The 15,585-nt window shown below is 35.6% G+C and overlaps 1 protein-coding gene across 1 annotated transcript; it reads left to right on the top strand.

Moving 5' to 3' along the window:
* The first annotated feature begins 8,012 nt into the window (after nt 1-8,012).
* Syt4 (synaptotagmin 4) lies at nt 8,013-14,929 on the top strand. Its single transcript, XM_042675316.1, has 4 exons — nt 8,013-8,046; nt 10,760-11,574; nt 13,183-13,303; nt 14,622-14,929. The coding sequence occupies exons 1-4, from the start codon at nt 8,013-8,015 to the stop codon at nt 14,927-14,929; spliced, it is 1,278 nt and encodes a 425-aa protein (XP_042531250.1).
* The last annotated feature ends 656 nt before the right edge of the window (nt 14,930-15,585 follow it).

Here is a 15,585-nt window from a genome sequence, read left to right as displayed (position 1 = left end):
TCAACAGTGTGTTGTTCAGCCTCCATGTGTTACAGTATTTTCATTGGTGGCATTTGGTGTTGATTTTGAATTTATTCCCTTGTGGTTGGAGAGAATGCAGGGAATAATTTCACTGTTTCTGTATTTGGACAAATTTGCTTCGTGACCTAAAATGTGGTCTATTTTTGAGAAAGTTCCATGTGTTGCTGAGAAGAAAGAGTATCCTGATGCTGCTGGGTGAAATATTCTATAGATGTCTGTTAAGTCTAGTTGGTCCATGCAGTTGTTTAGATCTGCTGTTTCTCTGTTGAGTTTTTGCTGAGTTGATCTATTTAGTGGGGAAAGTGCTGTGTTAAAGTCACCAACATATAATTTGTGGAGGGGAAGAGAAAAACAAATTACTTAAATAGGGATACAGGTGGACCCATTGCAACAATGAGATGTATAAGATGTTATGTCGAAAATGAACTTTACAATTTTGGTGTGGAGGAGGGGGAGGAGGGGGGAATGAAGGGTGGGGGGAGATGGGAAGGGAGGGGAAGGGGAAACAAAGGAGGAGGCAACAATGCTTGATAAAAAATGCACTCCTCTAACATCAACTTATCTGACCTTTTCACTTAATGTAAATGAACCCTAAGATATATATTCAAATGTTTTTTTTCTTTCATGTGATTGTTTTTAACACATTTATAAGATTATTTCTTTCTTGCTTTGTATGTCCCTCCCCCACAGTATAACCCCTGCTTTCACTGTATTTGATGTTGGTATAATTTGTGGAGGGGAAGAGCAAAAGCAAATCGTTTAAATAGGGATACAGGTGGACCTATTGCAACAATGAGATGTACAAGTCGTTATGTCAAAAGCAAACGTTACAACTTTGGTGGGGGTGAGGCGGATTGGGTGGGGGAGTGGGGGGGGGGAGGATGGGAGGGGATGGGAAGGGGAAATAAAGCAGGAGGCAACAATACTTGATAAGCAATGTACTCATTATCTTGCCCATGTAATTGTAACCCCTCTGTACAGTATTTTCACACACACACACACACACAAAAAGACTATGAGAAAACCATGGGGAAAAAAAAAGAAATGCACTCATTATCTTACCCATGTAATTGTAACCCCTCTCTACGGTATTTTCACAATTAAAAAAATAAAAAAATAAAGTCACCAACAATCAATGTATTCAGATATATGTATAGTTTTAGGAAAAGTATTGTTTCTTGGATAAAATTGGGTACTTCAGTATTTTGCAAATAGATATTTAGCATTGTTATATCTGCCTGTAGGAGATCTCCTTTTATTAATACATACTGTCCTTATTTATCTCTACTAACTAATTTTAATTTGGAATGTATTTAGCTGGGTGTTAAGATTGCTACTCCAGCCTGTTTATGGGGGCTCAGTAGATTTTATTCTAGCCTTTCACTTTCAGAATGTGTTTGTTTTTGTAGGGAACATGTATCTCTTGAAGACAGCATATAGATGGATCCTGTTTTTTGATCAAACTAGATATTCTGTCTTTTGATTGGAGTTAAGTTCATTAATATTGAGAGTTAGGATTGAGAGGTTTTTGATAGTTCCTGCCATTTATCCACCTTCTTAGGATCTACCTTTGTTTATTTGATTATTTGATTGAGGACTGTTTCTTTGTCTTCACTGTGTTCCTGTTGGTTCTTTATGTGTAGGACATATTTAAGTATCTTTTGTAGTGCCAGTTTGGTGGAGATATATTGTTTTAATTTTTCTTTGCTTTGTAAAGTTTCTATTTTTCCCTCGGTTATGAAGGAGAGTTTAGCTGGGTGCACTATTCTTGGTTGACAATTGTTTATTTTTAGATTGTGGCATACTTCCTTCCAGGCCCTTCTTGCTCTCATGGTCTCTTCTGAGTAATCTGTAGTTATCCCGATTGGTTTTCCTTCATAGGTGATTGATCTTTTCTTCCTGACAGCTTTAAGTATCCTTTCCTTGGTTTCTGTTGATCCTGTGTGGATTACAATGTGGAGGTGGGATGTCCTGTTCTGGTCTGGTCTATTTGGTGTTCTAAAGGCTGCTTTTTTGTTGTTGTTGTTGTTAGTCATAAGGCTTGAACTCTGGGCCTGAGCTCTACTACTTGAGCCACAGAGCCACTTCCATTTTTCCGGTGCTTAATTGGTGATAAAAGTCTCAAGGACTTTCCTGCCTGGTCTGACTTTGAACTGTGATCCTCAGATCTCAGCTTCCTAAGTAGATAGTATTACGCATGAGCCATAGGCTCCTGGCTACATTTTTGTTTTTTGTGCCAGTCCTGGAGCTTGAACTCAGGGCCTCAACAATGTCCCTGTTTTTTGTTCATTTTTATAATGATAAAGACATAAGATTTCCCTCTAGTTGCAGCCTACAACAAACATAAATATTACCCAGGCTTCCTATCAATCTTGCATAAGAATGTTTTTGTGGTGTTTATTTAATGATGAAGCTATTGTTTGCTTATTCAATGCATAAATGCACTTATTTACTTCTTTCTTAGTGTGTTTTAATTTTTTTTACATTGTATTTTTATTTATTTATTTATTTTCTTTTTTATTGTGAAAATACTGTACAGAGGGGTTACAATTACATGGGCAAGATAGTGAGTACATTTCTTATCAAGTATTGTAGCCTCCTCCTTAGTGTGTTTTAATTTATACTTCTTCATTATAGTTTGTTTCTTATAATACATTGTTATAAGTTTAAAGTTAGTAACACTATTTTTATTTTATTGTTTTCATCAGTTCTGGGGTTTGAACTCAAGGCCTCCAGCTCTTATTAAGCTTTTCCTTCATTGAATGTGTTCATTTAACAATGAACAATGAATGCATTTGGGTCTCTAGTTCCAGATGTTGCAGGCTTATTTGAGATGAGTCTCATGGTTTTTTTATGCATCAACTGGCTTCTGAGCTACTGGCACCCATATTAATTTTAAATTTCATAGTGATCCTATATCAATGATTTGAACAATTTTCCATGTTCCTCAGGTGTTTTCATGTCTTGAAATTTATTTTATTTTTAGAAATATTTTTTTAAAAAATGGAACCTGGAATTGACATGATTTATAAATGGCTAGAAGTAACAGTATATCTATTCAACTGTTATTTTTGTTTATTTATCTTTAACATTTATTAAAGAATTTTATGAATGTAGTGATCACTTACTTAGAACATAAGTAATAAAGTCCTTTAGTTTTTTATTGTCAATATTATATGTTCCTAAATGACATTGAATATCTTCTTTTTGACATAATCCTCATAGCTTTCAAGTTATATTTATTTTTATATCTAAATTGTTATAGAACTTTATACATTTTGTAAATTTCTTTACATTTTAGTAATTTTTATTTAAGCATTTATATTTTGAGCTGTACATTTTATTTATTTACCTTAATATAAGACTTATTACCTTGGTGCCTGTACATCTTTCATCCTTGCTTAGATGAATTTATTTTATTCATGTTACCTGTTTGATTTTTTTCATGATTATCTGCTTTTCATTATAACAAATTTTGGCTAGAAATACACACAGATATGTGTGTATTTGTGTTTGTATTTTAGTAATCTATTTGGCATCAGTCTCTGTCCAAAATAATAGTGCTTACTTACTTTCACCATTTTTTTTTCTGACAGTTTTCACTTTGGGAGTCAGTCTTGTTCAGCCTGCTTGCTGGGTGCTGCTCTACTACCTTGAAGCATGCCTCCAGCCCTGTTTTTTGGCTTTGTTTTGAAAGTGGACCCTCTCTGACTTTCCTGGGCTAGCTTCAAACTGTGATTCTCTGGATCTCAGTATCCTGAATAACTAGCATTATAGACATGAGCCACTGGAGACCAGCTACCTTGACATTTTGAAAATAAATGTGGTCAAACAAAAATAATAGCTCTTAAATCTTCACTATTTAAGCAGATAATTCAATGTACTGCTATTCTACACTTCTCAACAAGTGTATAAAGTGTTATTGTTGATGCGAGGCTAAGAGAAATTTATAGGAATATATTGAAAAAGGAGAGCAAATATACAGGAATCACCATTAAACATCTTCAAGCTAACTGTAAAAGCACAAACTTTAGATTGGTTCTAGGTCAAATTCTTCTTGACACGTGAAGATCTGGTAATTGGATTAAAAAAAGTCATACCTTCAAAAATTACTGTGGAGTATTCAGGTTAACATTAGGGAAGGCGGGGTTTTGGAATGTATGAATGTAAATATCAAGAATATCTCAAGCTGGATTAAAAGGTTTCAGCATTTAAGATCATAAGAAATTCTTCCATGCTGGTAAGTTGGAAACCACGTAATTTAAATGATTCCTCAGTACCGCATAAATAGAAAAAGCCTTAAGTGGTGCTGTGGCTCAAGTGGTAGAGTGCTAGCATTGAGCAAAAGAAGCTCAGGGACAGGGCCCAGGCCTAGGCTCAAGGACTGGCAAAAAAAAAAATCTCAATTGATTCTTGTAGGAGTGAAAATCTCTAAATCTATCCTAGTTACTTGCTACTGAATGAGTGGTTCACTAACAACAGGTTGAATACCACTGATATGTGGGCTGTGAGCTATGGCTAGTCAAGTATTCTAGAAAACATAAGACAAAAGTCATATACATGCAATTATAATCAAATATGATATTTTTCAGGTTAGAAGAAGATATATGGTTGAAACTATCATGTAAATGTATTTTTATTCAAAGGAGGGCAAGGTTACTTTTTATCATCTCGACCAATTTCTCTCCCTTCTTTCACTTAGCAAAAGCCCAATAGTAGTAGATATTTAATAATTGTTGACTGAAGGAAGAAGGAAGACATAGTGGATTTTTATCAAAGTTGGGAAGTCCAGTGTCATTTATGAACTCACATAGTAACTCCTGGCTATGCTAAAGAAAAATAAGTTTAGAAATAGCAGATTGTTCTGGGGCCTCTGTGATACTATCTAGAAAAGGATTTTTGCTGCTGTTTATCTTGAGTAAATTTGTAAGATAAATCTGTTTTATTAGCATCATTGCCAGGATTTCTTTCTGGAACCTTAAATCAACTACCGAGTTTTTCATCATCAGACAATTCAGTCAACTTTGCTGACATGCCAGTAAAATACTTCGATATTATTAATCAGAGTATTACTACAGGTTGCTAGATATCACTGTAGCATGAAAGTTTTTTTGCTTAACAAAAATTTCTAAACACATCAACCAGCACTTTTCATAGGAAAGAATGTTTTTTTCTTTTTTTAAAACAATTTTTTATTGTGAAAATACTGTACAGAGGGGTTACAATCACATGAGCAAGGTAATGAGTACATTTCTTATCAAGCATTGTTGCCTCCTCCTTTGTTTTCCCTTACCATCTCTTCCCTCCCACCTCCTAAATTGTAAAGTTCTTTTTTTCACATAATGTCTGTACATCTCATTGTTGCGATGGGTCAACCTGTATCCCTATTTAAACTTTTTTTTCATAGGAAGGAATGTTAAAAACACTATATAATTCATAAACTATATGAATAAACTTCATGAATCAGTTTACTGAATTAAATTAAGCCAACTAATTGATTGAGATAGAATAAAAATATGCTATCAGTACTCTTTAATTCCAACTGAATTTCTGAAAATGTAATCAGATCAAGAGTTCTTTTAATTGAACCTCTGAGTGTATGAAGGTATTTGTAACCAGGAAAAAAATGAAGTGAAAAGTGAGCCACTAAAATCATGAAGTAAATCCTACCTCCTGTATGGAACCCTGTTTCCCAGGGCAGAAACTTATTTGAAGCTGTGTGTTTTGGGTGGTGGAAATGTTGTTACCTAGCAACAACCCCTCCTTCTAACTCCCTGCTGCTGGAGTAAGACTGGTCATAATTGATTACTAGTTTGCTATATCTATAGAGAACAAGGTAATGATGTGGTAGGGTGTGATTCTCCATGCTAAGAAACATACCAATTTTTACATTTGATATTTCATGGAGTGTAGTTTGTGTAAAAGATTGTGTAATGGGTGAAGGACTATTCATCAAATGAAGATAAGAAGAAACTTAAGTATTTTCTTAATAACATTTCAGTTTACTTATAAAGTAAGCAAGAAAATCATTACTACAGTAGTACTAGCTCTGGCAATAGATAACCTTATCACAACATGTCCTGAGAAATGAGATAGTATGGAATGAGTTAGAGGCTTGGAGACATATGAGTTAAATCACAGGTTTCAGACAGCATTTTAGTATCTGAAGGTATGATTAATGATATACTAATTTATGTATAACATAAACATAGCATACTTATGTTTGTAACAAGTGAGCTTTGCCATATGTTAGCAAAAACTTAGCTAGAAAACATGTACTTCATTACAATCCATACTATAGATCCTTGTGTGGTATGCATCCCAGATAAATGCCACTCCCTCTTTCATGTAGTGTACATTTATTCTAAGGGTTGTTCTAATCAGGTGCATGTATAACTCAAAAGGCAGGTGATCTTAATGGAGGGGTAAGAACACTGTCAAAAAGTCTACTGATAGAAAATTTAAATACAGAAAATTATTTTCTCTGTTTTTATAGCATGAAGATGTAAAGATTTTTTTTAAGCAATCTGTTCAAAGAATGCTAAAACACCAAGTATGTGGGAGCTATTAGAAAGGGGGAAAATAGAGACTTCGGTTTGTAAAATTTTCCATGATGCAAAAGACTGAAGCCAGCATCTCTCCAGACACAGTGCTGAGACTCAGGGCAACCATTTGCTCATGTGCAGAAAATTGTCTCTCATATTGTAGCTTTCTGTGTAGTTTTCCCCTAGTGCCACCTTTTTCTTCATCCCAGCATATATACTGAATCTTCCAGAACACAGGAATTCTTTGTGGAACAATTAATGACATTTGGAAGTCAAAAGCACAGTTGTCTCCTTTAGAAAACTGCTAAGCATTTGTCTTAAAAAGCCCTACTCAAAAAAAAAAAAAAGCCATACTCTTCAGATTGTGGCATCATTATGTACCCATATACTTGTCTCCAAGAATATCATGGTTCAGAAAAAAATAATCAATAATAAATATTACTTTAGGTTTTGGTCTAATCCTCCTTATTTGTCACAAACCCCAAGAGAGTCAGTGACTCAAAGTATAAATGTCATTCCAGGAGCACTGTCATTATATGGAAAGTTATTCCTGAGAGTGTGTGTGTGTGTGTGGATACAGAAGGGATTATGCCCATCTGTTCCTAAGTACTTTAAGTGGTCGAATGTCAGATATTAAAGCGATGAGAGCTGACACACCAGCAAGGAGCCACAGCACCAGCAAAATATTCATACTTACAGTTTCCTAGATCATATGAGAGTCAAAGTGGGAAAGCGGACGTCTCATTCAAAATATTTCAATTTGCAGTGGATCATGCCCAACTACAGTAAGTGAAACCTGCATTTTGTATGTCAAAGAATGACTGAAGATTAAAAATATTTCATAATGCCTTCCTCTTTTCTCCAGTGAGGCAGGAATCTTTCCCTTTTGCTTCCTTTAACTGTCTCTATAAAATCATGATCTTCTGATAACTCAGATACACTCTAGCAGGTGATTAGGTTCATTTTTTAATTAGGAACTGACAACAATCAGGTTCAAGACCCATCTTTAAGTGCCTCTGTGTCCCCACAGAACAGCAAAGCAAGTATCTAGTAGTCTAACAGTTAAAATAATTGATGACAGCGTTCTGAATCCCCCAGAGAGGAGAGAGGAAGCAAGAAAGAGGGCGAGAAGGAGAGGCTGGGAGGGAGGAGGGGGGTGGGCAGGTGCTGATTTCAGCCCTGTAGCGTCAGCATTGCGTCAATTCGGGTTTCAGCCACGTCTGGAGTCTGGAGACGAGCTTTTCAGAAGAGCCAAAACAGGAACAGGGGTGGCAAATCACTGGGCGAGGGCGCGTGGACCTCCCTCCCTGCCTCCTCCTCCCTGTTCCAGGCGCAGATCCCCTGGGCTCTGTGCTGTTGTTGGGGAAAGAGAGCTTCACATTCAAGCAAGTGTATTAAGCCTGGGAGTTTCCGTTCAGCACCTCGGACAGAACACGCAGCAAAAAAATGGCTCCGATCACCACCAGCAGGGAAGAATTTGGTAAGCAAGTTGCTTAACTTAGAGCTGTGGTTGTTCTTTAAATACCGTGGGGTGGGCTGTGATTTTCCTCGCCCCCTCCTCCACTGGATGTTGAATATATGTTTATATAATTTCCTTAAAGTAGTCAGTTAGAAAGGAAAAGGAGAGCGGCAGATGGTTAATTGTGGCTTTCTACTATCTCTTCTACCCTCGGTATCTGTCTGCTTAAAACTGCTTTCTGTTAGTACCTTCCAGAAGTTCCTAATCGTTCCGGGAGCTCTGTAGATTACAGCCAGCGCTGAGTATAGGAAAAGCCGTCTGTTGTTCATATTCTGGGTTCATTTGTTTTGTAGATTATTCTTGTTTGTAGGTAGCAGACCTTTTTAGGGGGAGGCACATAGGCTCGCGGTTACATAAGAGTTTGAGCTTGTAAAGAATAACCTGTATCTGAAATGTATAACTGTATAAATGAGCCTGTGTGTGTGTGTGTGTGTGTGTGTGTGTGTGTGTGTGTGTGTGTGCATTACAGTTAAGATAGTACAGTTAAGGGACTTAGGGAATGAATAGCTCAGCCCATTTATTTCACTGTTAGCTAACAGAGAGACCAGGGCAGGGCTACAGGATGCACAGTCTGCTAAAAGGAATTGGAAACTTAAATTGTGGCTTCTGTGTACTTGTTTACTATTCCTTCAAATTTTTGCACTATGGATTTCCTTGTACGATTCAATAACTTAGATGTACTTCTTAGAATAAACAAGTAGTCTGTTTAGAGCCAATTATATTTCCAAGGCAAGGGATCAGAATTTTGCTTGTTTATTTTAAACAGACTGGTGTAGAAGTTTATGATTAAGAGTGATATGTATGGATCTGCAATAATTGTTGCTAATCTGAATGGAATCACCATGATCTTTGCCTCAAAACCTTAAGACCTTATTGGTAGAGGAATTCTGGCAGTATTTGAGTCCATGTTGTCTTGAAAGCTTAGCTATTTGATATAAGTGTTAAATAGGGACAAGTTGTGGTTTCAGACTCATACATGATTTTTCAAAGATCCTTCCATGGGTAGGTTTATTTCTTTGGGATATTTATACCCAATTTTTGTTCTGATTCAAAGACTGTCTAGAAGTGAGGTATCTTCTGAGACTGTATTAGTGAAAATGTGTTCTACCTTTTCAGTTTACTTAGAAAATAGTGTTTTTCCACTGCTTTTATTGTTCTTGCATTAGCTGGAAAATCATCTCAGTTCATGAATCTGCTTTTAGTCCCTGGCCTGAGTGTCCAAGAGTGGGGACGTTTACCCTCCACAAAGACTTAAATAGAACAGAAAACTGGAAGCTGATGCTAACTTCAGTTGATTATTTTAACTCTGGCCTTACTCTTTCTCTGTGTCATTCACTTTTCTTATTTAGGAAATGTAAAGCTTTTTTTTCATTTTTACAAGATTCAGTTTCTTCATATCATTTAACTGCAGAAAATTTTAATTGATATTGGGTTGATTTCCTTTTGTATACTAGTTATTTTTGTTGTTTTTTCAGTTTTATTTATTTTTTGGTTCAGTTTTATGATGAGAGAGAGGTTACTTTGGAAGATGAAAAAGAGTATAACAAAAGATTGGTCTTTTGGTTTTAAGAATTCTTAACCCTTTTCTGTCTGGGACTTTTAGCCATGCTGCTCACTGAAGTAAAATTAGATGGGACTAGGATTCAATTTTTATATTATTGCATTAGTTATACTCACTTAAAATATTTTAAACATTGACTTAATTGATACTCTATGGCTATTGGTAGCAGTACTGCTTTTATGTACAGAGTGTTAGTCATTTGTCTGAGAAATATGCTTATAGATGAAATTTGCCATATGGAAATATGCTAAGAAAAATCAGTTTCACTAAAATTATACTTACATGTATTTATTCCTCTCATTACTTGCTAGGAGTCCTGATGACTTTATAGCAATTGTTCTGTTTTTATCTAATGTGAATTAATTTTCACTGGATATTTCAATGTTTGAAGAATTTTAGATTCACATAGGAGATTGTAGTATAGTAAATTAAATACCACTAGTATCTTATAGCTTTAAGTATTTTGTTATTTTCTTCAATATAAGTACATCTTTTGCTACTGCTTCATAACTGAGCTGAGTATTTTTAATCAGTTTGTGTCAATAGTATATAGCTTCCATTAAAAAAAAACAACTATGTAAACCACTGAATTTCTAGATGCTTGCTTCTTGAAACCTGGATTAATAAGGAAGTATAAAAATATAGAATTTATTTGAAGCACATGCATTGGAGGCTCCATAGCCAGTAAGAATAGATGCTGTTGGAAAGCCTTGAAATGTCAACGCAAAAGTAATGAAATTAGTACTGACCCCATCATCGTGTAGGTGGCTCTTGTTTTCTGAGAAAGCCAATAGGTCAGGGTTATTAAGCATGCCTCTGCCTCCATACATGACCCAGATCCCATTTCATCTTCTCATTTGATCCATGAAAAAAACCTACTGAGATGAAGGTTCTTCTATCATTTTGTATTTTTATTATACTGTGTGTCACCCAAGAAATGTGTATATCCCTGAAGTTAGTGTGAAATGGGTATAGAGCTCACGCCCAGAACTGCTGGAAAGTAATTCTGTCTGTCTAGGCTGTAGCAATTGCTAACTCTGTTATGCTTTTCCAAGAGTCTCATATTTCTGCTCTGTGCCTTTAATGTATGTTGTTGGTCACTTGATTTTTCAGATGAAATTCCCACAGTGGTGGGGATCTTCAGTGCCTTTGGCCTCGTCTTCACAGTTTCTCTCTTTGCCTGGATCTGCTGTCAGAGAAAATCATCCAAGTCCAACAAGACCCCTCCATACAAGTTTGTACATGTGCTTAAAGGAGTTGATATTTATCCTGAAAACCTAAATAGTAAAAAGAAGTTTGGAGGAGATGAAAAGAATGAAGTCAAGAATAAGCCAGCTGTGCCAAAGAATTCACTGCATCTTGATCTTGAGAAGAGAGATCTCAATGGCAATTTCCCCAAAACGAATGTCAAAGCTTGCAGCCCTCCTGATCTGGATAGTGTAACCCACAAGGTCTTTCCAGAAGGAGAAAAAGAGGCAGTGTCCCCTGATAGCCTAAAATCCAGCACTTCCCTTAGTTCAGAAGAGAAACAAGAGAAGCTGGGAACCCTCTTTTTCTCCTTAGAGTACAACTTTGAGAAGAAAGCCTTTGTGGTGAACATCAAAGAAGCTCGTGGCTTGCCAGCCATGGATGAACAATCCATGACCTCTGACCCCTACATCAAAATGACGATCCTCCCAGAGAAGAAGCACAAAGTGAAAACCAGAGTGCTGAGAAAGACCTTGGACCCAGCTTTTGATGAGACCTTCACATTCTATGGGATCCCCTACACTCAGATCCAAGAGCTGGCTCTGCACTTTACCATCTTGAGTTTTGACAGGTTTTCCAGAGATGATATCATTGGAGAAGTCCTTATGCCTCTTACAGGAATTGAATTGTCTGATGGAAAAATGCTAATGACCAGAGAGATCATCAAGAGAAATGTTAGGGTAATTTACTTTGAGTGCTAATGTGTTTAGAAACAATCTGTAATGCAGGTTTCTATTACAATGATAAGTTTTTACCGATCATCCCCACCATGTGAAGTTTCATTGTTATTAGTTATAATCTGAGAACAAGGGAGTAGAGGAAATGAATGAAAATACAACCCATATCTGTAATTCCTAAAGATATCATATAAACAGGCATATTTTCTCCTGCTTAAATAAGATTTACATTGTTTTGTTAATTGCATTATAAGCATTTCAGTAGCGATAGCTACTTTAACACTGATGTGAAAATTACTTAATCAACAAATTTAATAATATTTCAAGGTCTGCATAATTGAATTTGAAATTGATATTTAAAATTGAATACTTTTTTCAACAGTCCTTTGGGCTGTGGTTGGATTTCTTTTCAAAGGAGAGGTCATCCATTTTATATTAAATTATGAATGCCTGTATGTGTGGTGCAATAGGAAGTGGATTAATCTGACTTTCTGTTTATGCTACTTTGGGATCTCTGAGATCACTAGAAAATGACAAAACATTGATTGAATAAATTTAACCCTGTTTTCATTAAAAAAAATACAGAACTGCATTAATTCTTATGGCACAATGTCATTCAATTTGTAATGTAAAGTTCAGAACAGCTTTCAAACTTATTATGAGCCTCTCCTTTCCTTGGGTGTGTGGAAGTTAATGAAAGTCAAGGGATGTTAACACACCTAGTTTGAGATACTAGGCTGATGAGTGGCATGGCAAGATGAATGACGTGTATGTCTCCCACTCTAATTGCCCTGGGAGTGCCTAAGCACACAGCTACTCTATGTCAGCTTTGGCATAAATATGTTACAATTCCAAGAGTTCTTTCTCAGTAACAGGACCCAAGTTAACATTTGATACTTATAGTTAAAACTTATATTTGAATCTTTAGTTGCACATCCTAATATAATTGAAATATAAATTATATCTAAGTATCCTGCAAGGAAAGATATTATGACACTGTCTAATAGGAACATTATAAATATAGAGACAATATTCTTCAATACTGAAATTTAAGATTTTTTTCTTTAGATTAAAGGGATGCTTGAGGTAAGGAAATGGTCAACAGTTTTAATGCCATCACAATTCTGGAGAGATGATGGGTGGGAGTCAGAATATTACTTGATTTGGATTCAAATTCCTGTATCAGTACACAAGAATTTGAAATCAAGTTTGCCACATTATTCATGATGTTATTCACAGTGCTTCAAAGGATTGGGTAAGTTTTTATTAATATTAGTAACTTCAAAGACTGAATAGATCTGTTAAATAGCAAGAGCCAAGTGGAGTATAATCTAAATATCCTTTAATTTATTTATTTTTTTTGTAAATAATGGGTGTGGCCAACTTCTTGAATTCTGAAATTCCTAAAAGAACCACAAGATGGCAGGCAATGGTTTTTAGGCCAAAACAGCACAAAAGCTTTTAGTTACTCATAGATGACATATGTATTAAAGAAGTTTGTTAAATTTAAATAAGAATGTCATTATAGTGCTGTAAAATTTCTGCTAAATATACAAACTTCAAACTTCAAAATATAATAAAAATACTTGTATTGCGTTTTTCATTGTTCAGAAGTCCTCTGGCCGGGGCGAGTTACTGATCTCTCTCTGCTATCAGTCCACCACAAATACTCTCACTGTGGTTGTCTTAAAGGCTCGACACCTGCCTAAATCTGATGTGTCTGGACTTTCAGGTAAGAAAACTTCCAAAATACTCAGGTTCCATCTATAAGTGAGCAGTGCATTAACAACATACTTAACTATTCACATTGGTCGGTTATTTTATTTTTAGTTTTATTTACATTCACAAATGATAGAATTATTTTTTCTTTTTATCATCTTTTGAAATTATAATGTGAGCCAGATGTTACCATTAGTAAGAAAAACATCAGTATGGTTCTAAATTCTCAGACAAAGCCAGTGTGTAGTAAATATCTGATGGATGGGGTTGAGACAGAAGAAATACTGAATTACGAGGTGAGAGCTCATGACTAAAAGTTCCAAGATGGAAATAACATTAAGAGCTAAAGGGAAAAGTTTAATTTGGTTATTTTAAATGGGCCCAATTATTCTATTTAAAAGTTTTCTTTTACTATATTATATCTAATATTCTATAAAAGTTAACATATTTTACAATTAGATTTTAGGTTTTCCACTAAGTCTTAGAAAACAAACACAACCCCCTTGTAAAGAATTATAAAAAAGAATATAGACTATGGGTTAAAGTTATCTAAATTCCAACCCTGACCTACTCCTTTCTAAACAGATTATCCTTATGTATATTTAAAATATTCCTTATATATTGGAATAATAATATAATGCTGAGGAGTACTTTGAAACTTACAAGTATATATTTCATTACAAAGTCATCTAGTATTATGTTTTCCTTTAGTGAAGAAAGTTGGAGGTACGGTCTTAAAGTTTTTACTAAAATTAATTCATATGTTGTGGTAGGGAAAAAAAAACTAAAACAATATAGTGAAATATATGGCAGAGCAGCATAATCTTAAAATCCACACAGTAAAGTTGACATGAGAAGTTTAACTGTGGGAAACAGCAAACCCAACAAAAGAGTAATAAATAGCAGAAAAATAAAAGTAAAGACCTAGCCACAGTGGACTCCGAGTTCCCAACCTATGGAAAAAACGAGCATCAATTCAGTGTGCTTACATATGGAGCATGTGTTTTAAAGTACTACTTCATTTTGTTCAACAAGTTATTCATTATTATCATATGTCCACAAGAAGGTCTATTTTCTTCTTGATGGGACTATCTTTTTCTAGATTGATAATTCCTTCCCTGGTTTTAAACTGCTTTTCTCTTTTATTGTATAATCACCTTATTTTCAATCGTGTTAACAAGAGAAAGACCAAACCTTATCTGTATCCAGTCTCTCTTTCACTGTTCCTACGGTATAGGGGGGCAGGCTGTGTTTGCTAAGGGCACGATGACCTTGAGATCAGACCTGCAGCTGGACTTGCTTGTGGTAATGCCTGTTGTCTTCTCTTTCAGATCCCTATGTAAAAGTGAATCTGTACCATGCCAAAAAGAGAATCTCCAAAAAGAAGACGCACGTGAAGAAATGTACCCCCAATGCGGTGTTTAACGAACTGTTTGTGTTCGATATTCCTTGTGAGAGTCTTGAAGAAATAAGTGTGGAATTTCTAGTTTTGGATTCAGAGAGAGGGTCCCGAAATGAAGTGATTGGGCGGTTGGTCCTGGGTGCAGCAGCCGAAGGAACGGGCGGGGAACACTGGAAGGAAATCTCTGACTTCCCCCGGAGACAGATTGCCAAGTGGCACATACTTTGTGATGGTTAGCATCCTAGTCATGTGCTGACACTGAAGGGATTTTACTAAGCAAGGAACAATTTTCTTTCTTATGTGTGATTGTAAGCTTGTGACTCAAGCTATCATTTTTTTTTCTTTTTTGATAGAGGTGGATTGAATTAGCATAACAGAAAGTAACTGTAAATGTGTATCATGATACTTTCCCCTACTTTCCCCTTTATTAGAGAAGTTGGATAAATCTTCTAACACATTCAGTTTCCCTGTAGTGCTATAAATGGGGATAGCCAAGCCTTTAATGAGCACTCTACCATAATCCCAAGCCCTGGATGTGCTATAGAGGTGATCACATCATTCAAATGTGTCCTGAGACATCCACGTGGTTCAGTAATATAATTTTTAAAAAATGGAAAATACAGAAATATATCCATTTTTTTTCTCCTTAAGGCTGGGGAAATCAAATTTTCTTTAAATCCAAAGACATTACAGAAATCTTCTCTAGTATGTTTTTGGTTACTTGTGTCCTGTGTAACTGGTTGTTCTACATAGACAAGTATCTGCTTATTTCACTTTGGTTTCTAATCATTTTGATCCAATTTTATAAGGGGAGTTACTTAGGCTCCTTTTGAAAGGACAGTGAACAAGCTGAGAAATCATCTTATCAAAGGGCTGATTTGAGAACACTGTGG

This window comes from Dipodomys spectabilis, unplaced genomic scaffold (assembly GCF_019054845.1).
Source record: "Dipodomys spectabilis isolate Male_0828 unplaced genomic scaffold, ASM1905484v1 ptg000024l, whole genome shotgun sequence".
Classification (NCBI taxonomy): domain Eukaryota; kingdom Metazoa; phylum Chordata; class Mammalia; order Rodentia; family Heteromyidae; genus Dipodomys; species Dipodomys spectabilis.
This window is presented reverse-complemented; position numbering and strand designations above follow the sequence as displayed.